The sequence below is a fragment of the Furipterus horrens genome, unplaced genomic scaffold (assembly GCF_987537825.1).
Source record: "Furipterus horrens unplaced genomic scaffold, mFurHor1.1.pri manual_scaffold_7, whole genome shotgun sequence".
NCBI lineage: Eukaryota > Metazoa > Chordata > Mammalia > Chiroptera > Furipteridae > Furipterus > Furipterus horrens.
In genome coordinates, this window is record NW_028327177.1 from 125,209,643 (window position 1) to 125,237,383 (window position 27,741).

Genomic DNA, 27,741 nt, shown 5'->3' on the forward strand with positions numbered 1-27,741 from the left:
TTTTCAGCAAGAAAGTGATCCTCAACTAAGTTTGACTACAATTAAAAAGCAAATATAAGACCTTTGTTGCCAGATCTTAGTATATACTTCATAATACATATAAATGTTTTACTGAGTTGCACAGGGTCAGAATCTCTGAGAATGTACTTTTCCTGTATGAAGAGTTGAAAAGTTTGCAGAACATCACAAAGGGACTTAGAGGACAGGGACTCTATCTTTTTCACCACTGTCTCCTTCAGAGTGCTATCCCACTGCTTTTGTACACAAACACTTAATAAATATTCACTAAATTTAATTGGGGAAGTAATATGGAACACATAAACAACTCTTGATATAGCATATAAATACTGTATAATACAGTACCACAGTTTCAAAGTCAAGATACATATTTATTCAATGAGGTAGATAAAAATACTCAAAAGTAAAATCAGAAGTAAAGCATTTTCTGAATGTCTACATATTCTAAATTTATAATGTATTTTTGAATTTATGCAATCAACATTAAATGTTTTCATAATTCTTGTCTATTCAAGCAGTTTTTGATGTTTAGCATACTTATTAAAGATTTTTATTTGGGCAAAGTAATACTAAAAAGATATAAAGCAAAATAACTGACTTTATTTTTTAAATGCCTATGTATTTACAATCATAAAAATTTTCATGCATTATAACTTAAAAGATACTATACTTCACAGTTATTAAAAATCTGAGAAAACCTGATTGAATTAATTTATGAAGAAATTAATGGCTGAGCAGAAAATATCAAGTTACTATTTTTAGCTTAAGATTTTATCATAATCATGAACATTTAATCGTGAATGTCATTTTACTTTTAAAACTATACCTACACTTTTTAGATTAAAACCTCATATTGGGGCAATAAGACTTTACTCTGAGTTACAGTCACATATGGAAGGGAGCTTTTAATTCAAAGTTTCATTTTATGGTTCATAGTACAAAGATATATTTTCATGAGCGTTACATGATGGATAGCCAGCACAAGAAATATGCTAGCAGAGGGTAGTAAATTGCCCACTAAGCATGCACGGAACCAACAGACTAATTTAAAACATGGTAAATCCTTGATTATTGCCAGCTTTTCTAAAATGTTCAGGTTCTCAAAGGTCACTGAATTTTATAATTATCTCCAAACAATTTTCTTCATGGTCATTTAAGCTTTGTCTAAACAGCTGAGTATGTTGCCAAGCAACAACACCATCGCCTCTGCTTAATTCTGCTTCCAAAATAACTTCAGTGGCACCAGAAAAATCATGATAGGAGCGAAGAATTTTATCTGTTGGAGGAAAAAAGAATTAACACTTAGCTTTTGGAAACTTAAAGAACATTAAGAGATAGTTTTGTAATGCATTTCATATACCTTACTTGTAGGTAAAAATCAACTCTTAAAAAATAAATACAAATACAAATTATTCTCAATGGAGGAAATGCATCCTTTGAAACAAAGAAATGATTCTTTGTCTTCCATAAGCCTTTCTATTAAAATGAGGTTATACAGGTTTTAATTAAAAATTTGTTTTTTCTGCAATAGAATGAATTACTCTTGGGTAAGAAAAACTCAAAACTACATCTCAGATAAGTACAATTACTCTTCAGGGTGTTAAATACACACTTCACGATTCATTCTCCAGTCCAATGCTTACCGCCCGACAGTTCTACTCGTGCTGCATCAGATCGCAATTTCCACTGTATTACTCCAGTCTGAAAGGTTTGACTGCTTGTTCGAATGGAAATGCTATCTACTTTTAGGCCAACTGACCCACACTCAAACTTCCAGGAAATACAAGCAGAAGATGATCCTTCCTTTCGGGCTAAATATACCTACAAAGTAGGAGGGGGAAAAATAGTCAGAAATAATGAAATAGAGTAGAAAACATGTATGGTCAAAGTCTTATTGTCACAAGGTACTATGTACAAATGGTTATTAAAATCCTATTTGTTTTCCCACTGAAAGAAATTTTACTAATATTTTAAAATTTTTATTAGTTTTTCCTATAGTATCTTTTGTGTAGAAGAAAGATATTATTTGATCACAGATAGCCCAACAAGTACAGTTCCAACGGGCTGCATGCTAACCACATTCGGTAAATCATATTCTTTTTTAAATTAGTAAGTCCAGCTATTTAACCTTTAGGATGAATCCTGCTGAAAATGAAGAGTCCTCTTAAATGTAATTATTTCTTAATTTGTCTTCTTTTCAAAGTCTGGATTTTCAGATAAACTTTCCTAGAATGAGATGGGCCATATCTTCCAAATCCAAACAAACAAATTAAAAATAAATAAAAACCCACAACAACAAAAAGCCTCAGCCACTGCAAAGTAATAGTTTAACAAAAGGTGATATCCACGGCTGCCTCCTAAATAGTATGCTCCCCGTTCCTTCATCACCAATGGCCCTCACCACGTTAAAGCTATACTATTTAAGGCATCCATGCTCACTGGCTGCTTCCAGCTTATCTCCTCTCAGTTTCATCCACACTCTTCAAAAGGACGATGTGAAAACTGATGACCAGAAAACTGACATCCCCAGCCATGCCTTTCACAGGTAACTGCATTCACCCAGGCTCAGCCCTCTAAGGACCTGACTCTTTAATCATTAATCCCTTATGTCCAAACTTCCCACAATAACCTATGCATTAAAAAAATATATATATAAGTCTTGAGAAAAAAATGCCCTTTCTTCATTTATACTGCACCTATCATCATAGTTGTGAGTTTACACTCATCTTTCTGCAACTGCCTAATTAATGTTTTTTAAAATCCCACTTCCTTCCTGTCAGTTGCCTGGTCGAGAATGTACAGCAAGCACCTGGCTCTTGCATTAAATCCAAACTCTTAGCTTTAATGGTCCTCCAGAATTGTATCCCACCTTGAACTGCCAACATTCCCTTACTCAATTATAGTTTTTTATTTTTGCTGTACATGCATGATCCAACTTAACCAAGTCATAGCTCTCTGGGGGCACAAGTTCTGAACTCAGAGGCAGATATAATAAGTAGCATGTAAGTATTAAAAAATTTGTACATACATACATACATATTCTTTTAGAAATGTCAAATCTACTTCTCAGGAGCAAACAGCTGAAGTACCATATAAAACATGTCTGCAAGAAAATGTCCTACTCCACATCTTTTGTCATCAAGTAAAAAAAAAAAAATCACTGCTAGCATTCTGTTGATACCCCATTCTATTTGGCAACTTATGAGTATTTTTCTTCCAGGTTAAATATGTCAGTTACTCTAATTTGAAGGTTTTTAAAATCAGTGAGCTGGAGATTAGAAGAGAACTAAACAATCACCCTCCAAGGAAAATGATTTGAATTCATTAGACTAGATATACATAATCAATTGTCATTCTGGATGAAAACCTAGGTGTATGGGACTGTCAACTGCTCCACTGAAGTTCAGGGCGACCTCACTATGACATCCCCTAATGTGCACGTGTTCCTACTGCATGCTCCTCCTCCAGCTGCTTGTAAGGAGAACCGGGGCTCAGGCTTGCACCCACACTCCCCAGGAGTCCTTAGTTTCACTGACCCTAAACTACTGGCTATCCACAGCTTAATTATGCCTTCAAAGAAGTGGCTAGTAAAGGACATTATCTGGAAAAGATGAGCCAAACAGCAGGAAGAAAGCAGGCTAGAAGGAACCAAAAGACTAGGGGAAAGTAATCTTAAGACACATACACACATTCAAATTCATACCTCAGTATATACTTCTATGTAATGGATTCTCAGGGCTCTGGAGTTTCAAATGTCCTCCCAAAAGTGTGGGTATAAAATATGATAGGCTGAAGTCAGGGTAATTTCAAATTTCTGGCTTTCCCCCCAAACTGTCTTAGTTATAGAGTGTGGCTCTGGTCCAGAATTGTGGTTTTAACTGTCATAGGAGGTTTATGATATTTATAAAACATGTCTTAGAGAATCACTTGTTCTAAGACTTACTTTTTATTTTCAATCCTAAAGGCATCAGCTTTTAAGACTAAATAGTTAAAGGATAAGATGGATCATCATTGAATTCTTAAATGAGTAAACAGTAAGCAAATAAAAGGTCTCAGCCTAAAGAAACAGTATATGAAGATAAAACAGATCCTATTTATATTGAAAATCTGTATCATCTTTTTCATTTAATATATTCTGTCTGCAGCAGTTTAACCAATTTGTTTTAATTCAGCATTTTTGAGTTGGTAGGTAGTTACCAAATACACATACTCAGTTTGGTAATTTGAAAGGCACCAAAACAAGAGGATTTACAAAAACTTCCAAATGTGGTCTTGTTTATGTGTAATGCCAACAGAATGAGTAATTTTAATATATTTAGGAGAATAATATACTTTAAGCTTTCAAATATTCAATTTATTGGTTGAGACCCACCCCCCAAAAAAGTATTTTTGTAACTCTTAGGTTCCTAAGTTCTTGAAGTTATGTTAGACAACTTTTTGAATGTTGTCTCTACATTCCTAAGTGTCACTGTGTATAGCTCTACATGTTCACTTTTCAATTTGTGGCACTAAGACATGAGTGCTGCTACCCCTACATTAGCAGCTGTGATATTACAGAAGTCATGGAGTTTTCCTCCTACAGACCGAAATCTATTATATAGTATGCTGCACTGACCCACCCTTGCCTCTCTGGCATCTGTAAGGCCATGTAGGCATATCACAACCTCTGGGTGGGACCATGAGAGTGTGTGTGTGGTTTAAGGTCTGTTATACCACTCACAATATACACATGACACATGTCCTCTGGGTTGTGTTTGTAACCACTGTTTTCAAGACTGAGAACAATTTGCATGTCAGCTTCTTCACATTGTTCATATTCTACAGAAGATCTTCCCTTAGGAATTTGACGTTAGTACGCTCTTAAAATTAATCTTCTGCTTAGGCTGCTAGGATTAACTCTAAGTTCACCATACAGCAGACACTCTGTAGTTAGTCATGCCTACAGATAGCCGGCAGAGCACTCGTATTTCAAAAGATTTTAATTTAATGCTGGTAAACTGGTGTTGTTATGAACCTTACTCCATTTTATGAGTGACGTCAAACATGAATCAATATAATTTCCCACTGAAATCTTTATATACTACAGTTCTGATGTTTTCCCGTTTGCAGCCTCTGGATCACTAGCATGATCACGTCCTTTCCTTGCCTGAACTCTTTCATGGTTTCCTAGTACATAATCGCAAGGTTATCCAAGTCCCTGGGACGTGGCAACTGTTTACCTCTCTACTCGCATTTCCCACTATCCTGCCCAGTATTTCCTACTACTTACTCTGCCCTGGACACACCATATGTTCCTCTCTTCAGTGCTTTTACATGTGCTGTTTCTCATGCCCCCAAACACCCTCTCCTTCTCCATCCTGTCCTTTTACACCAAGAAACTCTCCCTCTGGCTGCTCCTCCAAAGCCCACTCAGATATTAGTTCTTCTGCAAGGTCTTCCCTCATGGAGGGACCACAGCTCTTCCTCAGTCTTCCCTCCCTTAGTATCACATCCTGTAGCACTTACCTTACTAATCTGAATAGCTGGTCCATGTGCCTTTCTCCTGCACTGGCCTATGCTCATCTTGAGGCTTGCTTCTTAATTCAACATTATGCCCTAAGTGCCAAGCACAATGTCTGACAATGTGCCTGTTTGTTGATTGATTAAATGAGTCAATTCTTGACATAATGCCATACATCAGAAAGTACTAAAATGACTCCAGTGACAAAAAGAATGATAAAGTCACTCAAAAATGCAAAGTATGTAAGAACATCCAAGGCACAGTCTGAGTGAAGACAGGGTTACTAAGGTGATCTACACAGCCTTAAGGTGATGTGCATTTCACACCATATACACTCAATCATACTGTCTTACATTCACCAAACTTTACTAAACATTTATATATATCAGATACTATGATTTAGGTGTATGAATACTGAGAGGAACACAAAAGTGGGTAGAAAAGACAAGGTCTCTCCCCAGGGAATGTTTATAATCTAGTAGGCAAGAGAAGTAGGTAATCACTTCTTACACATATTTGTTGAATAAATGTCATGAAGGAGAGGTACATGGTACAGCAAGTCAATGAAGGGGAAAATGAATTCAGTTAGCTGGGCGTGGAGGGAATAGGCTTAAGCCCAGTTCTAAGGATAAGAATACATTAATCTAACAAAAAAGAAAGCAAAAGGGGTTCTGTGGAGAGTGCAGAAGGGCAGGGCAGCCACAATGCAGAGTAGGTGGGTAGTATGGTGCAAGGGAAGGTCAGAGAATAAGGCAAGGGCCAGACTGGAAGGGACCAGGACAATACACAGGGACACTAGTTGGGAAGCTACTAACATCACTTTTATCAAGCTGTTATCTTTTGCCTCCTAAAGAGAAAATTGGTCTTGCTTTTTATATTCCTTTCAAATCCACACACCACTGAAGAATGTACTTGCTAAGTAGTACAATGCGGTAAGTCCCTCCACTCCTGGGATGCTACCTCTCTGAGCAGGCTGCATATGATCTACCTTGATTCCAGGGTGGAGATAGAGGGAAGATGTGGTAAGACATAGTCAAGGTGAAAATATTAAGTACAAATTGGCAGTCACAGAACAGTCACAGGGATGTAAAGTACAGCATAGGAAATAGTCAATAATATTGTATTAACTACATGTGATGCCAAGTGGGTACTAAACTTACTGGGGGAATGACTCCGTAAATTATACAACTGTCTAACCACTATGCTGTGCACCTGAAACCAATATAAAATAATACTAAATGTCGACTGTAATTGGCAAATAAAAATATTTTAAAAAAGAAAAAAAAAAAAAAAGGAATAGGCTGCTTCTACTTAGTGGAACTAGACAATCCCTAACTTGGGGACATGATAGTACAGAACTAAAAATACTGATATAGGGAGAAAACTCAAGTTTTAATGGCAATATAGTACTAGTTATTAGTCTCTACGCTGTAGTTAAGATTCTAATATTTTTCTTCATTTGGCACTAAATATTATAACTGAAAACTGATTCATTCAACTTCTAAAAAGATGCCCTCTGTAAAAGCATATCAAGGCATAAACATGACTGGAGTAGGGGCCTATTTTCATTTAATCGCCTTTGCATCTCATTTACATTATTTACATCTTTCTCATACAATACGCCTCCTCTGGCCACAAAGCTCTATCTAGAAATCCCAGAACATGCCATGTACTCCATGCCTTTCCCTGCTGCTCCCTTGCTTTCCGAACACCTACTCATCCTTCAGCGTCCAGCTCAAGTGCTGCCTGCTCCGTGGAGCTTTGCCCAACTCCCACAGCCAGAGCTAATTACTCCCTCCTTGGTGTTTCCATAGCAATGTGTTGATATCCTTATTATAGCACTCTTCATCATGGTTAAGATGGCTGTTTAAGCTTTGGTTTCCTGTTAAGACTGTGAGAGCAGGAACTGTACCTTCATCTTTTTATCCATACAGCTGACAATAATGCCTAGCACAAGAGGCACACAGTAAATGTCTGCTGATGAACCAATGAGTGAGTAACACAGAGAAGAAACATGCAACACAACAGACCTGTTTCTCAGCACATCATGCCTTCCACAACACAGCATTATTTCCTCTACCATTACTTTCTCCATTCATGCTGCTAGTTGGGAAGAATGGTATGCTAGAGTAGTTTAGTACTTGGATAAAAAATATATCTATTTATTCTTTCTGTCCAGAAAAATATTCTGGCTAAGGACAGTCTCCAAGAAGAAGTTCAGTGCCTCTCATCAACTATATAATCAATTACAGATACAGCTATATCTTTCAAATTTTAAAATTTTAAATTTAATCTTTTATTTTTTATGTTCTTCTTTAATGAAAGAAGAGAATTCCTAAATCTCTAATTTAATAATGCTATAAGCTATTCTTGGTTTAATACAAAAAGATCACCAAGGTAAGTTTTAGAACAAAAACTTATGATTTGGAAAAAAAATAGGGACCTCATTTCTGTATGTCTCTGTACTCTGATTAATGCCTATCGCAGCAATAAACACATAGTAGCAAGTACTCCTAACACTAGCAGCCTGATAATCTGTGACCCACTCTTCATCCAAAGTCTTACAAGTGAACAACTCCCTTCCCACTCAAACATCTGGCAAGTTAACTTTAAAATCTCTCAGTAAGTTCATTAACTCCTGTGAAAACCTATCAATATTATGGTTAGATCTATTGAGATCATTTGAATAGCTTTGAGTTTATTTTTGGCGCATGTCTAAGATGTCGGACAGATTAAAAGCAAAGCCTCTTATTTGTTACAGATAACATGTGACAACAATATGAATGTTGGCATATGGGAACTACTAAGGGCCCAGCAATCCATTTCTTTAATCTTTAAGACAGAACGTTAATAACTAATATCATTGCCCCATCATCCACATTACTATGAAATGAAAGTATTAAATGATTAGCTCTTGGGACTTTGAACTAAATTCTATATTCCCTAACAGTCTGTCTTTAGTAGGGAATCAATACACATCTGTGAAGAAATTAAATAACAATGTACTTCATATATTTAAGCAAAAATTAGTTCCATGGATTGATCATATACCTGATTATTTTTCCCTATGAAAGCATTAAACTCAGCCTCTTTGATGAAAACAGATACTTCCTAGTTATTAATGCAAAGATTTCTTATGGTCTCTTAATTAAATGTTGGGAACAGAATTTTCTTTTACAGGTTTAAGGAATACTAAAAGTAACTTTGACATATCAGTTTTCACATTATGAACAACTGAAAAATGAAGCCAATCTATATCTGTTTAGACAATGACAAAAGTTTTAAACAGTTAAGTTACCGTGTTCCAGTCTTTTTCAACTTTTCTGAATATGGATTCCATTTTCCACACACCATTTTCCCATCCAGAAATGGTTTGATTATTATTAGAAACTCGAACATAATGATCTTTCACAATATTGTAACAAAGGTGAAGCTGTTTAGAAATCTTCTCATTTTCAGAGGGAACGAACAAGGTTTCCTTTTTCTTAAAAAAAAAAAAAGCAGAATTAGTTTTCCAAGATAGTGAAATACATATGTATTTATCTATAAATATGAGCGGAGAGGGGAGGATGGGAGGGAGGAAAGGGGAATGAGAGGGAGGGGTAGAGGAAAGGATGGAGTAAGGGAGAAAGAGAGAGAATTCTATGTATAATGGTAAGAGATTTCTTCAAGCTGAAAATGAAGAATTGGCCCCCTGGACAGGTAGCTTGGTTGGTTAGAGCACTGCCCCAATAGTCAAGGTTGTGGGTTAGATTTCTGGTCAGGGTACATACAAGGAGCAACCAATGAATGCATAAATAAGTGGAACAACAAATGGATGTTTCTCTCCCCCTTCCTCTCCCTCTCTCTCTAAAATCAAGCAATAAAAAAAGGAGATGAAAAACTGGTGCCATTGAAAAATCTGGAAAATATTTTATAGATTAAACGTGATCTGTATAATGCTGATATAGCACAGACTGCTACAAGACAGAAAATGAGAAGTATAAACAATAGCTCTGACTTCATCTAAATTCATTTATTTTTCTTCATTTCCACCATAACCACCTCCTAATTGGACTACTACTATTGTCTCCTAAAACTGACTCCCAGCTTTCAAGTTTTACCTTTTTTGTGCATGCTCCACACAGTAATAAAATTAAGTTTTTTTAGAAATGTAAATTGCAATGTCATTTCCTTGCTTTAACTCACTGAGCTGATTTCCACTGTAAACTGCACCTTTACCAAGGTTTATAAGTCCCTACACAATCTGTCCCCTGCCTACTCCAAACAGATCTCATGTTATTCTCCCCCTTTGTCTCTATGCTCCCACCACATTCCTTTTCCTTTAGTTCCACAAAAAGCCCCCCCACCCTGCTCGTTTCTGCCTCAGGGCCTTGACACATGCTGTTACCACTGTCTGGAATGTTGTTCTTTCTACTTCCTACATATTTGATTCTTTTTCATCCTTCAATCCTCAACCTAAAGCCACTTCAGAGTATCCTTTCCTGATACCTTAAGGTGGAAGAATGTCTGGGATTTTGAAACAATTGTCTCTATGTGTATAAAAGCTCATGTTTTACCTTCCAGTTCCAGGCAAATTGTGCATTCTACCCCCAAATAAGTTCATGTTTGTTTTAATGTAAAACAGTCTCTAGAAATCCTAAAATCACTGAGTGAATCTAAAGTTTGAGAACAATGATGTATTTATCCCATCTTTATGTGTCACTGATGCAATGGTCCCTGTCCCCCAGACATGCATAGTAGCATTCTGGGTCAGATAGTTCTTTCTTCTAGAGGGCTGCCCTGTGCATTGCAAGTCATTTAACAGCATTCTGGACCTCTGCTCATTTGATGTCAGTGGCATCCCTCCTTTCATGTGTGACAACCAAAACATCTCCAGATGTTGCCAAATGTCTCTTGGAAAGCAAAATCATGAACCTTTGATGAACCACTGCTGTAGTCTGTATTAATATCTTGCTCTAGTGTTTACTAATCAATCAGGATAGTACACAATACTTTTTTTGTTACACATATGGTACTAGTTATTAAACAATATAAAAACTTTAAATGTATAAGAATCAATAAGAATACATATCTTAGAGACAGAACAAAAAAAAATTATTTGTGTGTGTGTGTGCAAACACACATCACACAATCACTGTCAGAGCTACAAAATAGTAACATTAAGTGTATTATAAGATCATATCCTAGTAGAACCTGTGAAGATTACTGCCATATAGGTAAAAAAAAAAACCAGTTCATTATTTTTAGAAATTGGTATTATAAGTTAGTGTATTATACTTCAAAACAAGCATATAACGCAAAGATCCTTCAGAGTGGATATCCACCAAATGGAAATAAAATTTAAAGCAGCATTATCTACTATTGTACAAAGGATAACTAATTGTGAAAGGGAAAAAAAATGTTACTGAACATACTATGCATGAAACTGTACAATCTGGAATAACATTAATATTTCATAAAATCTTTTAAATCTAAGATAAAACTATTCTTTCTGGAAGTGATATCACCAATGTTTTCTTCTTTTTCCAACTCATTTCAAGGTATAGTTCCATTTTTTAGGACTGATGTTTTTCAATTTACTTTTAAAATAAACGCCTATTTCTAAAGAGGAAAATGACATTTCAAATCCATGGCCCTAATATGGTCTCCAGTAATTGAGAAATTTTAAAAAAATTTCAAAAGGGGAAACAATCTGAGTATATGACCTAATTCATATTTTTTAAAGTTCAAACTTATATGCCATACAAGAGGAAGCACAGCATCCAAAAAAAGAGAAAGAAATGGAGACCTAAATAATATCAATGTTTTAAATTGATCACAGCTGTGAATTAAATTAGCTCTTTTAAAATGGCTTCATTTAGATTTATACTTGTAACTTGCATTGCATCAGCAGTGATTTGAATTATTTGTTGAATTTAGATCTTCTAATTCTATGGCTGAACCAACACTTCCAACTGCTTGTTAAAGATGCTGGGATAAATTAAAAACAAAGTTACTGGGAATAATCCACTTCTTCTGGACATATTTCGTTTCTGGAGAAATGAGCTGCAACAATGATAAATTTAGAAAAAGTAGATGTAAAACTTTAATTCGTTAGAACTGTTGATATTGATACTATTATGGGTTATTTTCCTTTCAAGCATTTTTCATTACATATCATCTTAGACCTTTATATAAAATACTTTCTAGTGAGCCAACTTTAAACTTCCTAAGGACAAGGGACAGTCTATTGTATTTTCTTAATGTCTATTACAGAGCTTTTCACCTAGCCTCTAATTATAGACATTATATTTCCATTGTTCATTATTCAATTTTGGGACACTAGTCAAAATAACTCTGACACCAGTGATCACACCAGCAATAATAATTTCTAGCCAATATCAGATATATGCAAGTAAATAACAAAAAATACTTTCATTAGTTGAATTACCCAAATTCTATTATTTTCCCAGTGTAAAATTTTCACATGGGAAAAAGAAGGTAAAACAGAACTCTTTTAAATGCATTAAAAAAATCTTATTTTGAAAAACTTAAACAAGCACTTCACAAAAGAGGATATCCCAAAATTTAAAGAATAGCCATTCAACTTCATTAGTTATCACCACAATGCAAATTAAAATCCCAACATACTAATCATACATACTACCAGAACTCCTAAAAAGAAAAAGAATACCAATTATATGGAAAGATGTGGAAAAATCTCATATACTGCTTCTGAGAGTATAAACTGGCACCACTTTAGAAAACTCTGGCTGTGTCTACTAAAGCTCATCATACTCTTACTCTATTACCTTGCAGTTCCAACTATGTACCTAGTATATATCCAAATGAAATGTGTAAATATATTCACTGAAAACATGTATATCAATGTTCACAGCAGCACAATTTTTAAGAGCCAAAACCTAGAAACAACCCAAGTATCCATCAATAAAACAATGAGAATAAGCATACCACAAACATACAGCAACACATATGAATTCACTAATGTGATAAATAAACCATTCACAAAAGGGTTAAAGCATAATTAACAGGCAAAACTAATAAGAAACCATAATAATGGTTACTCTGGGGGTAGAAGGCAGTGACTAAAAGGAAACTCAAAGTTGTTTCTGAGCTTCTGATGGTCTATTTCTTATTCTGATTGGTGGTTACATGGGTACTCAATTTGTGAAAATTTGTTTAGCTGTACACTTATAATTTGTGCATTTTTCTGTATGTACTTTAGTAAAATTCATACTATACTCAAAATTTACATAGGTAATCAGAAAACTTCCATTTTAAAATGTTTTGTTAACTCTATGTGATTAGATTAATTCTTAAAAAATCCTCACCCAAGGATATGTCTGTTGTTTTTCGAGGGAGGAGGTGGAGAGGGGAGAGAAAGAGGAAGTGGGGGGGTAGAAGAAATGGAGGGGGCAGGGAGAGGGACGCGGGGAGACACACACACAGAGAGAGAGAGAGAGATCAATGTGAAAGAGAAACATCTATCAGTTGGTTGCCTCCTTTACAAGCTCTGTCCAGAATCAAACCCACAACCTAGGTGTATGCCCTGACCTGGAATAGAACCCAAAACCTTTTGGTATAAGGGACAAAGCTCTAATCAACTGAACAACCCAGCCAGGGCAAGATTATTTCTTGTATGTGATTAGACTATGTCAATCAATTATTGGTTCTGTTTAAATTTTTTAGTAATTATGCTGAAAAGTTAATTGAAAGGTCATGGCCAATGCATTTTTCAATAGTAAAGAGCACAGTATAAGAAGTGGGAAAGATTATCATTCTATAATGAATTAAATACCTCTAGACCCATTTCACCTCGGGCTACTCTCCAAGCCACTGACCCAGAAATTCTTCCACCAAGTTCTCCAGGTTTAGGAGTTTTGGGAGAAATAAATTCAACAAGCTCCACAATTATCCTCTGGAGAAGTTCTTTTCTTCTGTTTTCTGTCAAAGATATCTGCCTCTGCAATTCATGTTTTAAAAGGAAGTCATTAAGATTAGAAAAATGTAGAGGTCCATCTCTGAGTAAGAATATACTTAAAACATTTGTATTCTAAGGGAATCTTGAAAGAAGTAAGGAACTTTATTTTCACATGTATAATTATTTGGAAAATGAAATGGACACTAGAAAATTCAAAATAATTTTATAAAACTTATTCTAATACCATATCCAACTCTCCATGACCCTACTGTCCTTGGTTTAAAATAAAGGCAGGAAACTGTTTATGGCCACGATAAACTAGCTTGTGTCAGACTCTGTCCTGCTGAGAAAAGCTAGAAAAGGGGTAAAATATACACAAACACCTGTTTGAATGTAACAGAAAACTACCTACGTAGCCAGAACTGAAGAAATAAATGGAGGTGAACCAATACCGCACCTCTTTTCCCTTCCAGCCATTTGCTGCTTATTAACTGAAATGGGGAGGAGAGGTTGAGAAACCAAGCACAAACCGGAGGCTAATGTGCTCAAAACCAAAGCAGAGTTTTTAGCACAAACGAAGTGCTGGCAAGTAAATAATTGGAGTTCAGAGCCTTCTAAGGGGAGAGGCTCCAGTCAACTCTGCAGGTTTTCAGCTCAGAATCTCTGAAGGGCTACGCATCAGAAGGAAGGTGAAATCCAATGGACTGAAAGCTCACTGTGAACCTCAATCACTGACTGCATTAAGGTGACCTGCCCATATTCTGGCTTCCTGCAGCAAAATTGTTTGTTTTTTAAATTATAAAAGAAAATACAAGTACACAGTAAAAAAGTTTCAATATTACCAAAGGGGTATAAATTAAAAACTGACTCTTCCTTTGTTAAAACTCCCAGGTCTTCTTGGAAGTAGTCATTGTTAATAATTTCTTGTGCCTTGTTTCAGAAATTTCCATACTTGAATAAGTGTATATATGTATTTATATTCAAGATACAGTTACTTGGATAAATAAAACAATATACTTTTTGTCAAGTATTACATATACTGATATTTTGTTTCACTGAACTTTAAGAGACATACAATGTAATGTAAAAAAAGTAGTTTTTAAGTAGATCCTGAAAGTTTTTAATGAACAAAAAGACATTTAACATATAAAAACATTTTTGCTTGCAAAATCATGCTACATTAAAAATTTCAATGGGTTAAAAACTGGCTCTTGATTATATAAAAAATTTCAACTGTCCTCTCAAAAATGACAAATGGCCATCACCTACCTGCTTATTAAGCTCATTAATAGTTTCTCGAAGCAACTCTTCCTTAATCTGAGTTCTTCTGGAGATTACCTCTTCATGTTTACAAGAATATCGCCAGGTGACATCAACCACCTCAAATTACAGAACACAAATTACAGCTATCAACCTTAAATAACTAAAATGTAATTCTTAAATATAAAATTTTAAATGCTATGCTTTGTTTAAAGTTTAAAGAGCTGCGGAAAAACAGAGGAGAATGTACTTTTTATTCATTTTCTGACAGGCACACTTCTAAGAAAGAGACTGATAAAATGAAACTTTCACAATATTCAGGCTTTTTAAAACTTATCTATAAATTTCACAAAATTCAACAAATAAAACCTTTTTCCATTTTTATTGTTTAAAATTTATATTATAGAACTGATTTTTGACAAAGGTACAAAAACAGTTCAATGGAGAAAAGATAGTCTTTTCAACAAAAGTGCTAGAACAATTCGTTATCCACATGCAAAACAATTAATTTCAATCCATAATTTGGAGTATATACAAAATTAACTCAAAGTATAAAATTAAAAGTATAAAACTTCTAAAACAAAACAAAGGAGGAAGTCATCATGTCTTGGGCAAAAATTTCTTAGATACGACATCAAAGAGCATGATCCATAAAAGAACAAATTGATAAACTGAACATCAATTTCTTCAAAGTCATTGAGAGAATGAAAAGCCATGGACAAGGAAAAAAAAAGCCATAAAAAAAGGGGCAGAGAGGGCACATGGATGGCAAATAGGCACATAATAAGATGCTTAGTATTATTTGTCATTCAAGAAATGCAAATGAAAGCAACGAGATACCACCACACCTCTAGAAAAAAGGCTAAAATTAAAGAATGAGACCATAATAAATGTTAGTTAGCAAGGATATGGAGAAACTTGGAACTCTCACATACTTCTGGTGAGAGTGTAAAATGCACAATCACTTTGGAAAATAGTATAGCAGTTTCTTAAAATGTTAAACATAAACCTACTATATGTTCTAACCATCCTACTCCTAGGAACGTATCAAAGGAAAAAAAGCATTTGCCCAAATAAAGACTTGTGTTGAATGTATGTTACAGCTTTATTTGAAATAATAAAAAACAGGAAAGCACCCAAATATGTCAACAGGTGAATGGATAAACAAATTATGGTACAAACATACAATGAGATACTACTCAGCAATAAAGAGAATAAACCACTGATACATGAAAACACATGGATGATTCTCAAACTAATTATACTGAGTAAAAGAAACCAGACTCTCCCATCCTCACCCCACCAAAAGGATATAGACGTTCCTTGACTTGTGACGGGGCTACATCCCCATAAATCTTTTGTAAATTTAAAAGTATCATAAGCTGGAAACACACTTAATACTAGTACATTGTAGAGTGCTGGTTGTTATTTACCCTGTGATTGAACAGTTTACTGGGAGTTGCTGGTCATTGCCACTGCCCAGCAACCTGAGTATGCTACCGCATATCACTAGTTCAGAAAAAGATCAAAATTCAAAATCTGAAGTACTGAATGTGCATTGCTTTTGCACCAATATAAAGGCGAAAAATTGTATATATAACCATCGTTAAGTTGATGGTAGTAAGTAAAACCATCTGTATATCATGATTCTATTTACATAAAACTAGAAATGCAGATTGAACTACAGTGACAGAAAGCAGACCTGGGGTTGCTTGGACAGGGACAAGAAGCAGGGATAAGGAAGGAACTTATGGAAACTTCCAGGGATAGTGTGTATGTTCACTACCTTGGTTTTGTAAAGGTAATTTCATAGGTGTAGATAAATGACACAATTTAATAAATAGTACACTTTAAATATATGCCACCTTTCGTATGCAATTATACTTTCAAAAGCTGTCAAAATTGTATTTTATTCTTATAAAAAAAAAGTTTTCCTCTCATGACCTACCTCATCTTTAGAAAATGCTAGGACATAGGAAAGCTTCTTGCCCCACCCGATTTCGTAGAGGAGTGGCTTGTCACAGGCACCTTCACAGGCATCGCAGTGCAGCCAGCGCTGCTGAGAAGGGGAGTAGACCTCTGTCCAGACGTGGTCTACCCCAGTGAGAGACCAGGAAGCAACAGGGAAAACGGGAAAATAAGTTAAGTTTATAAAACCAGAATGACCTCCGATAACTATATACCAACTCCTAAGATAAGAATCACGCAATAAAGTTATTTGTAATATTCTAAATTTTAGTTAATGGGACTGAACATTTTGTGGAACACAATACTGTAGAACACTTGTTTTCTCTGTCTCTTTGAAATCCTTGAAAATGTTTGTGGAGCCAGTTTTAGGTTCAATTAAAAATAATGTGAGTCATGACTTTAAAAGGTGAACAGTAGCATAAAAAACATAGGGATCAGTTTGCTAATATGAAGACGTCAATGCCACTTTTGAAAATGCAGTCTCTCTCGAGCTTTAAGACCCAGGACCAGAAGACGGTCTAACAGAGGATCTCTGGTTACTGATGTTCTATATTTGAATGTAAGAGAACAATAACTATTAAGTGAAGGTTTCATTTTATTATTAAAAAAAAAAAATGAAAACACAAATAAAATCCTGAGAATAAGGAAAACAACTTTTTAACATGTAAATGACATGAGTCATTTCTAAGTAAGGACAATATAAATTTTACATGTATATTTGTATATTAAGATTTAAGACTACTAAATCTTTTATGCTAATCTCTACAAAAGTGACGATTTCTATGGCACATTATTTCTACAGAACATTATGTCATTATCCACATAAAAACATCATCAATAAAAACGTCATGGTAAATTATTAATAAAAGAATATTTATAGTGCAAAGCACTAGGCAAAATGCTGGGTATACTACAAAAATCTTGTGATCCCCACAAGAAACCCATTAGGCTGGTATTACTCTTATTTCACAAAAGGCAAATAAATGGAAGATCAGACTGACAAGGCCAGAAAGTAACAGTCAGAAAGTAACTAGCCCAGACTGTAAATCCCAATCCTTAAATCTGCAGAGCCCTACTACTCTCTGCCTGTACCAGTTCTGTACCTGTGGAATCCCAAATGTAGCGAGCTTCAAACCCTAAGGCTCGGCAGCACAGTGTAAAACAGTTGGCCCATTCACCACACCGTCCACATCTTGTTTCCAAAAGTTTCTCAGGGTTATTATACCTGGTTTTAAATAAAAAACAAACAAACAAAAGAGCTTTGATTCATTATCAAAATTAAGAATTTTAAAGAATTTATATTACCTCTGTGCTGAACAGTAATATTTCTAATTTCATATTCGTAATAATTAAAGAGCCTAGAATGTATGAGGCAGTGTTCTAGAATCTTCGGTAAAAACGATTAAACAGTGGTACGTACAACCTTCAAGGAGTTTAAGTCCTAAGAGGGTGAAGGAATTAACACAACTCACTTTAATACACAGAAAGGGTTACAGACCATACAACAGGTCAGATTAGTACTATGGGAGAGTAATTGGGGAATACAGCTTGTATTTGAGCTGGCCTTGAAGGACAGGCAGGATTTGCCCAGGCAGAGATTGTCCAGGAAATCTGCTTTGAGCATTAATATTACCCTAACAAGTAGTATAATTAGCTCATTGTATTTAAAAGGTAGACAACTTGAACACACCACTCAATAAAGCTCTTAAAGCTTAGCTGAATTCAATTTTACCTAAAATACTATTTTTGTCTCTAATGGTCATTCTGATTGAAATAATTACTTAATGTGTGGTGCTTGCTAATTTGGAAGTTGTCTTTGAAAAGATGTTTGCTGTCTCCAATTATAAAATTATCACAAAACTGTAGAACAGCAAATTTTGCACTTGTGTTGAGAAGAATTTTGAGCTGATAAAGCTAAGCAGGAAAAGTGTCTCAGCTGAGCGGAAATGCACTACATAAATATCTTTGTTAGCCTGTGTGTGTCCCACTATACTGCATTATCAGTTTACATTCAATTGCCTAGAAAGAATTTATGAGGAGAAAAATTTAATTACATATATCTTATCTTCAAATCTTTGCCAAGTGCCTGTGGAAATGTATGCTGAATGAAGAAATAACTTGTACAAATTCTAGTTAATTATTGAATATTGGATTTTGTTTATCCTATAGTCTGTATATCACAGGGATGGTTCCCCATTAGGACAGAACTTAGTCCCTAAGTCCACAAAATTAGTTATTTCAAACACATGATATCTTTTCTTGCCTGATGATACATCCAAACTTTACGAGTATTGCCAATTAAGAAAATCTGATAAGTAGCTTATAAATTAATAGAAAAAAAAATTCAAATTTCAAATATCCCTACTTTAAAATTTAGAGGTATGAGAAAAGGTTAGGTTGGGCAGTGGAGGCACCCAATTAAAACAAACTTCTGTAGCTGAAAAAACAAAACAAAACAGTATATATGTGTGTGCGTGTGTATGTGTGTGTGTATATATATTTGATGGTACTACATTTTGCTTTCCATATTACCATCTGATGATTATTTTAGTACAGCATTGTATTTACTATCACAATTATCAGTATTATTAATGTTATTAGTATTATTTTTATATTCTATAAAGTATTTTTAGTTATCAGAACATTAAAATTTATATGTTAAAAGAACAATAGAAGATTAACAATATTAAATGTGCTAGGACTATACTCAATTTCTATTCAAGAGCAAGAGTCAAAAAACTTTTCCTATAAAAAGACACAGAGTAAATATTTTAGACTTTGCAGGCCATGTGATCTCTGTTGCCAGTATTCAACTTTGCCACTGTAACATGAAAATAGTTATAAACCATACAATAAATGAATCAGTGTGGATGTGTTCTAATAAAATTTTATTTATAAAAATAGGATGTGGGCTGAATTTAGCTTGTTAGCCATAGCTTACTGTTCTCTGTCCTAATAATTAAAATTAAAATTAAAAAATGCATTTAACAAAAATTTTCTCCTACCCATTCCATATAGTGATTACTCTGACTTGATTGTCCAGTGGATACCCACCTCGGGAATCGACTGCTGAACTGGCATGCATCACAATAATGATCTTCTACTCTGTTTGCACCCCACTTTAGCTCATCAGCATTGGGAAATAATCCTTCACCTCTAGACTTAGTCTTGCCACCACATTTGCTGCACGAAATGTCATCCACCCATTGAAAAAATTCTTCCTTAAACCAGTGTAAAAGCTCCAGCAAAAGAAAATCCTCATCACTTAAATTAGTACCTGAGAAATTAAAACAGAACCAAGTAAGAGCTAACACTGACAAAAATGAAAAGTATCCACGTATTTCATTCTCAAATATGAGCTAAAATATATAAAAATATAAGATGATGAAAATGTTTGCACAAAATATTGATGCAAGAAGGAAATGTCAGTACACTGTGAACGAGGCTGAAGTATAGTAACAATACACTGCACATTTCGAACAGTAGGACATTTACCACTTTGTACCCTTGAAATGACATTATGCATTAACCTGAGCTGAACACAACACTCTTTCAGGGAACTACAGTCAATTTGGACTTGATCCCAAAACATACAGGAAGTAAGAAAAAAATCTGATTTGGAAAAACACTTTAAAATTACTATATTAAATTTGGTATCAGGTATATATGTAAGTAAATATGGAACAATCACAAAATCCCAGACATTTAAAAAATTCTTATTAGCTTTTCCATCAGTGCTTCAACATGCACCTAATTCATCCATGGATACGCTCCACAAAACACATAGAAACACGACAAGGTCTACACTGTGTATAATGACCCCAACATGTAAACATGACATATAGTATTATATCTACTTCATCAAAGAAAAAGATTTTTTATGACCATATTCAAGGCTATGGTATCTCTGAAAGGAAGGAAAGGAAAAGGGGGAAAAAAATCTAGGAGACCTATACAGTGAGTTCTCATCTCTATACTTGATATTTTATTATTAAAAATTGATGAAGGAAATGTTCGACATAATTGTAAGATCTAATAAAGTCTGATGCTGGTCATGGGTTTCTGATATATTATACTTTATTCTTGTATTTATGTTTGATATATTTCAAGATAAAAAACTATAGAAAAAAATACAGAGAAAATTAAAAGTCCAGAAACATTATTTTCCTGGATGAGAAAACTCAATACTCTAAAGTTGTTAAGTCTCCAAAAATTTAATCAAACTCAATGCAATCCCAATTAAAATTATAAAATAATTTTTCATAAAATTTGACAAGCTAAATGCAAAATTCATGCAGGAAGCAAAAATGCACAAAATAGGCAACATAACTTCAAATAAGAACCATGAGATAAATTTGCCTATTACATATCGAAACACATTACAAAATTCTAATGATTAAAATATTGTGGTATTGGTGAAGAACCAACAATAGATCAATAAACCAAAACAGTCCTGAAAGACAGATTTCTAAGTGATAAACCATATTTAATAAAGTTAGTCTTTCAAAGTAGTCCTAAGAGGATGGACTGTTCAATAAATGATATTGGGATAGGTAGCTATCAAAGTAACATCCCTACTTACTTTATTCATCCTAATATGTGTGTATATATATAATATTATAAAGAGAGGAAATACTATGAAAGTAATAGGAAATAGAATTACAAGAAAGTTTATGACTTTTGTTTATGAATGTTTATGGCCTTAACCAAGACAAACATTGTAAAATAATTAAAAAATTTCTTATAAAATTTATAATTTTGTATATCAAAATATACACTAAATGAAATTAAACAGAGAACATTGGGGGGGGGAGAATAACATGTCTAACAAAGAAGAGTACCTAGAATATATGAAAAACTTCTACAGATCAGTGAGAATACTAACAAAACAATCAGAAAAATTTAGAAAGTCCTTTAAAAAAGTTCAGTAATTTCATTAAGTGGAAACCAATACCCTCAGACACCTCTGGTATAAACTGGAAGTCAGTTTGTCTGGCAGGATCCATTATAACAAATATATCACACACTCGTGACACTTACATCTATCCCAGGGAAACATGCGTACATGTAAACCAGGAGGCGTGCTTTACAAGAATATTCACTGCACAGCATTTAGCATAGAGAAAAATGGTAAAAAATCTCAACGTCCTCCAATAGGGAACTGTACAAATAACAGTATATGCGTACTATAGAATGCCAGAGAGAGTTAAAAGGATCTTTAGGGCATAATAGTAAATAAAAAACACCAACGAGCTGAAGAGATATGGGATGATAAATATTATGTAAACCGACACAACTTAAACTATTTTTACAGATAACTGTAAATGAATGTAAATGCACAGAAAAAGATATGACTAAATAATGGCTGTTATCTATGGAAGAGAAGGACTGATGCGCAAGGGAGAATTTAACTTTTCCTGTATAATATGGAAGTTTTCCTACTAATGATATTAATTAATATATATATGAACTTTTAGAATAAATTACTGCCATCATTTTTCTCCTCAGAATCCTTTGAACTGCCAGATAAGAAACAATTGCATAGAAACTCAAAGTAAAATGCTGAAGTTGGAATAATTTAACAACTAAAATCCTAAGCCCATTAATGATAACAACATAATTATTGGTAGATGCATATGGAAGGCATTGTTTGGTCACTTACATGTAATATTTTCTTAAAATTATCATTTCTATTTTCAAAGAAAGTGAGGCACAGAGAGTCAATTACTTGCTCAATGATGCACAGTAAGTGGCAGAGCTGAATTTATATCCAGGCAGTTGGCTTCAAAATCTACATTCTTAATCAGTAAATAATGTCTCTTTATTAACCAAAGTGAACCAATCACATGAATTGTGAATATGGTTTCTGTCAGATTCATAGTAAAATTCACTAATAATGCCATCATATATTCCATCAGTTCAAGTTCCACTATACCTACAAATATTTACCTACCAATGATAATGATTAAACTATGACTACATACTGGGGTAAAAAAAGTTAAAAAAAAAGTGTTAACGAATGTGTCCATTAGGTACCTGCAATAAAGTTATGCTGTTATTATATTCCTTAAAAATCCAAATAGAAATAGGTTAAATATTTACGACATATTCAGCAAAAAGAATCATTTTGTGTTTCTGTTTATTTAGCAATGATGCATTTTTGGCAATGAATGGTTATGTAAAGCCCCTACCTTTATCCAATTTTCTAGCTTGAGATAACTTTTCTTGTGATCTCTTTTTTAGTTCTTGGACTGGGATACAAGCCAATGCTTTCTCCTGGAGAGCAGGATTCTCATAGATCAGCACATGCTGAAGGTTGGTCTGAAGAACTTTTAGAATGATTGAATCAGCAATAACCTAATAGGAAAAAAAATTGAAATTAGTTTTCTCCCATATGCTACAAAAATAACATATAATAAAAAAACACTGGCTCTATGATTTCATAAAGAGGAATGTATGGATATACTGAAATAATTATGCTCAAAACATTTACAAAATTAGTATTAGGAGATAGCTGTATCTGTGTCACAGTCTAACACATATCTACTTTTTTCCTCTCTGAGTATATAACTGAGAACATATTTAAACAGGGGTATGATAAATTCTTGACCACAAGCTTGGATCAAGACACATGTGACAGCCCTCTTCACTTCAAATTCCTGTAAGTAATATAATTTTTTAAAATTCTGTTCAGCATTAGCAAAGGAAAAGTACTCTTAAAGAGGAAAGACAGATACAAATGAATTAAAGGAAGAAATTACGGCAATATGCCCTCCAGAGGGAGTGGTTATAAAAATTAAAAAAAAAAGTTGGCAAAGGAGCCGCAGAATCCACAGAGCAGGAAGAGGCTTTGGAGGAAGCATCAGGGAGACTGGATGAGCCCTGCAGAAGGACCCCTAGACACTTTGTACCCCTCACCCCGACACTGTTTGTCAACAAAGAACGTGCCTCTGAACAGTGCTGGGGGATGCTTAGATTCCTAAAGGGAAAGAGAAGTGTACAAGCTAAGAATAGTTACTTCTGGCACAGCCCACTTACACAAAATTAGGAAAAAAAAAAAAGCCAAGAAAACAAGAATATAGAAAATACAAAATAAAATGTCAGAGGTTCTAACATGTTAGTTATGAAAGTAAATATGAATGAGTTAAATGTTTGTATTAAAAGGTGGACAAATGAGTTAAAAAAATAAAAGCATAGCCAAATATTTCAATGTCAGGTACTATATTAAGCACTGGGGATGTGTGCACAAGACACACATGACCACTTTATAGTCTACGGCAGGGAAGGCATTTAACAGGAATGACAGAACCATCACATTACGTCAAAAATAATGGAGACCAAAATAGATAAGGGCATTCTCCTCAAAGTAGTCTACGAATACAGAAACAAATACTGATATAACAATGTCCATTTATTCAAATATATAATGATCTTTTATTATTTGCTAGGTACTGGGGGTATAATGGTATAAACAATAGGTATGATAAGAGTTATAAAGTATATAAATAATGAGGATAGTGAGGCTTTTCAACAGGGTTCTGACCCTAGAATGACTATATGATATTTGTGGTAAGATATAAAAGATTAGAAGCAGCTAGTAAGCAGTGAAAGAAAAAGACCATTCCTGTCAAAAGGAACAGCGTGTAGGTAGCTGGGGAGCATGTGAATAGGGGATGTGCTTAGTATAATGTGAAGCATCAGAGAGCACTGCAGCATAGAGATCTAAGGGGAAAATGGTAGAGAAGTCTGAGAATGAAGTTGGGTTGATAAGAAGCTAGTTTTCTCAACTCTTTCCATTGTAATGGGAAATTATGAGAGACATAAGCAAGGGAGTAAGAACAATCAGATTTGTGTTTTCCATATATCAACCCAGCTGCAGTGTGGAGAAGCAGGTATGAGCAGACCCAGTGTGTGTGTAACTGCAGAACTCGTGAGCGAGTGAGCTGGTGGCTTAGCAGGGGAGGGAGGTAAAAAAGTGAACGGATATAAAAAAGAACTTAGGAGATACAATCAACAAGTCTTAGGGACTGAACTGTTGGGCCAGGGGGCAGACAGAAAAGTAGAAACACACACAGGAGTGATCCACAGATTTTCTATATGAGCAACGAGGTCAAAAGTTGAACTACTTGGAGAAAAACCAGAAAATGAACAACTGAGCTTAAAACTACATATGGTCAGATAAAAATGAACTGTAAAAAAGTCCACTACATTTAGCAGCATGAAGCTTGTTGATGATCACAAGAGGTTTTCTAAGTGTTCAATAGGGACAACAAGCTGTAGGAGACAAAGTTGTGTAAGTGGTGCCCCAGTGGGCTAAGTGCACCCCAAGGAGCTGACCATATGGTCCACTGGAACGTGAACAGAAAATTTTAGAACTTGTACTTACATTATTTTCTGTACAAAAAGTAAAGCACTGCGATAACAATATTTAATGTTTGGATTAACAGGGCTCCATCTCCGGCTGGAGAAGCTTCCCCAGGGCGGAAAGGAGCAGCGGGGGTTCGACTCTCATAATGTTACCAAGTTCTGCAGTTTAAATGTGCCTGGTTAAGAGGACTTACAGATCATATTTTGTAGTTTTAACTAAACTAACCCTCAGCTTGGCCTAAAAAAAGATTATAAAGACTGCTAGGCATTGATACAGACACTAATAACACAAGCACATGTAAACAAGAAAATTGCAGGGCTAACACATTTTTTACTGTTTTAGTATGAAACCTGCAACAGCTATATTTTAAGGCAAAGAAAATCACAATCCACTGAGATCTGACAAAGATAGTCCCCCAAATTCAAAATTATCAAGCATATTTAATATATAGATTTATATCCACATTCATTAAGCAATAGCCAATACAATTTAAAAAACATAAACATTACTCACTTTTAACCTCCTCTTTACATTATTTATAATGTACACAGTATACTGGCATAAAAGTATATGTATATAATTTATAAACAAATACAGTGAATGATATGCTCAAAAACATTTTACTGACAGGACAGACAACAGGAAGACCTGCTAGGGAGTATATGAGATGCAGTGATGAGCACAGGGAACTCTTCCTAAAACTTGCTGCAAAGAGGAAATGAGAAATACAGGACATGCAGAATCCAGGGATATTTGTGTGGTGCTCTACTTCTAAAATAAAAGAGCTTAGAGAAAGGTTCTTAAACATTAATCTGCTTGTGCAAAATGCAAGTCCCAAATTCTCCCTCTCTGTTTCTGGTTCAGCTGGTCTGGGGTATGTCCAGGAACCTGTACGTCCAGTTATTCTGATGTCAATGGTCCGACCCTAGATGAAAACTGGCCTTAAAGCAAGGTTTAAATGCCACTGAGAAGAATCCCCAAGATAAGAGGAGACTCAAGACCGGGCACATTCCATGTGAGATTCCAGAGGGAACAGAAGAGAAAGGATAAAGGCACAGGAAAGGAACTGGCCTTTATTAAGAGCACACACATTCCCCAATTAACATAAGGGATGAGTGCAACAGATGACTAAAGAAACCTGACTGATTTGGTGATAAGAAATCCAGGGTATTCACAGCAGGGAGAAATATGCTCCTTTACTGGAATTGTTATAGAAATATTTTTTTTTAAAAAGTCTCTTTTTATTTGAAAGAATTCTTATAAAAATGAGGCTTTTACAGGGGCATCTTTTTTTTTTCCCTTTAAATGCAGATTTTCATTTACTGAGAGGGAAGAAACATCCAGGGAATTTTTATTTTCAATATTTACTTTCAGTCTGGAAGTTACCTCATGATTATGGTTTTAAATGGCATTCAAATGATCTTGAACAATAAAGTTTATTTTCTTGCCTTATTTCTTTACATATTCATTGGCACAACTCCAGAAAACAGTCAGTCATAAAAATAGAAGTTTGCTGATTGCATTGCTATCACAGCAGCTGGGCAACCATGTACACAGGCTGCAGTTAATGGCTTGAGAGTTAAAGTTATTTGGAATAAAAAATGGAGGTTTAATATGTGAAATCTGTATCTTTTAGATAAAAAAGATTTTTACCTTCACTAATCATACTTGATTCCAATTACTTTGGTTTCTAATGCGAGAGGTATTTAAGACACTTTATAAGAAAAATGTACGATGTGTATGTTTTGTCAAATCATATAACCAGTGGAAGCTGGATGAGCGAATTCACTTCTCTAGTGAAGAACCAATTCCACAAGCCCTCTTTCCACCTTTATGCAATCCTTTGCACTTTTGTGACTTGAATTTAGAACTTCTCTTTAAACACAAAAGTTCGGTATCAATTTTTAATGATAATTTTAATTAACTTTTGACTTCAACAAACTTTTTTCTTTTTTAAAAAGATTTTATTTATTGATTTTTAGAGAAAGGGCAGGGGAGGGAGAAAGAGAGGAAGAAAAACATCAATGTACAAGAGATACATTGATCTGTTGCTTCCCACATGCCCCCAAATGGGGACCTGGCCCTCAACCCAGCCCACAATCCAGGCATGTGCCCTGACTGGGAATCAAAAATGGCCACTTTTCAGTTAGCAGGCCAGCTCTCAACCCACTGAGCCACACCAGTCAGGGCTCAATAAACTTATTTCTTACCAAAAACTCCTTTTCTATTTGTAAAAGTAATAAATGTTGACAAAAACTATTTCAAAAAACACTGAATTGGTATAAAAAATATAAAATCACCTATAATTTCACCATTCAGAAGAAATTATGTCTAAAACGTCTGTGTACAGCTTTCCAGACTTGTTAAAAATACATGTATATCTGTTCATTTGTCCTATGAAAAATTGAATTATATTAATACACACAACATATGTGGATTTAACTTCAGAATTCTGAGTTTACCTTTTTTCCCACATAATAATTAACTGTGTCAAAACAGACCCCATCATCTTTTAAATGGATGCTAAAAATGCTGATTTAAGGATGTGTCTAGTAATTTATATACTTCCCTATTGAAAGGTATGTAGGTGTATTTTACCTTTTAAAATAGTAGGTTCACAAACAAAAAATTGTACATTGAAATCTTATGTCCAGAGGAGATTTCTTCTTTTAAAGATCGCATTTGGATCCAGACTAAGAGGAT

The 27,741-nt window shown here is 34.6% G+C and overlaps 1 protein-coding gene across 2 annotated transcripts in view; it reads right to left on the reverse strand.

The window, feature by feature from the left end:
• Positions 1 to 380: 380 nt before the first annotated feature.
• NGLY1 (N-glycanase 1) overlaps positions 381 to 27,741 on the reverse strand; it is a 44,531-nt gene continuing 17,170 nt past the window's right edge. Inside the window, exons 4-12 of one of the 2 annotated variants that reach the window (XM_090283024.1) lie at positions 22,862 to 23,027; positions 19,725 to 19,947; positions 17,774 to 17,895; positions 16,651 to 16,796; positions 14,712 to 14,822; positions 13,320 to 13,484; positions 8,817 to 9,002; positions 1,662 to 1,839; positions 381 to 1,294 (exon numbers count right to left, since the gene is read on the reverse strand). In XM_090283024.1, the coding sequence (XP_090139150.1) occupies positions 1,119 to 1,294; positions 1,662 to 1,839; positions 8,817 to 9,002; positions 13,320 to 13,484; positions 14,712 to 14,822; positions 16,651 to 16,796; positions 17,774 to 17,895; positions 19,725 to 19,947; positions 22,862 to 23,027 (1,473 nt within the window). In that variant the 3' untranslated portion in view covers positions 381 to 1,118. The remainder of the gene's footprint in view (positions 1,295 to 1,661; positions 1,840 to 8,816; positions 9,003 to 13,319; positions 13,485 to 14,711; positions 14,823 to 16,650; positions 16,797 to 17,773; positions 17,896 to 19,724; positions 19,948 to 22,861; positions 23,028 to 27,741) is intronic. The other variant, XM_090283025.1, reaches the window with a different exon arrangement.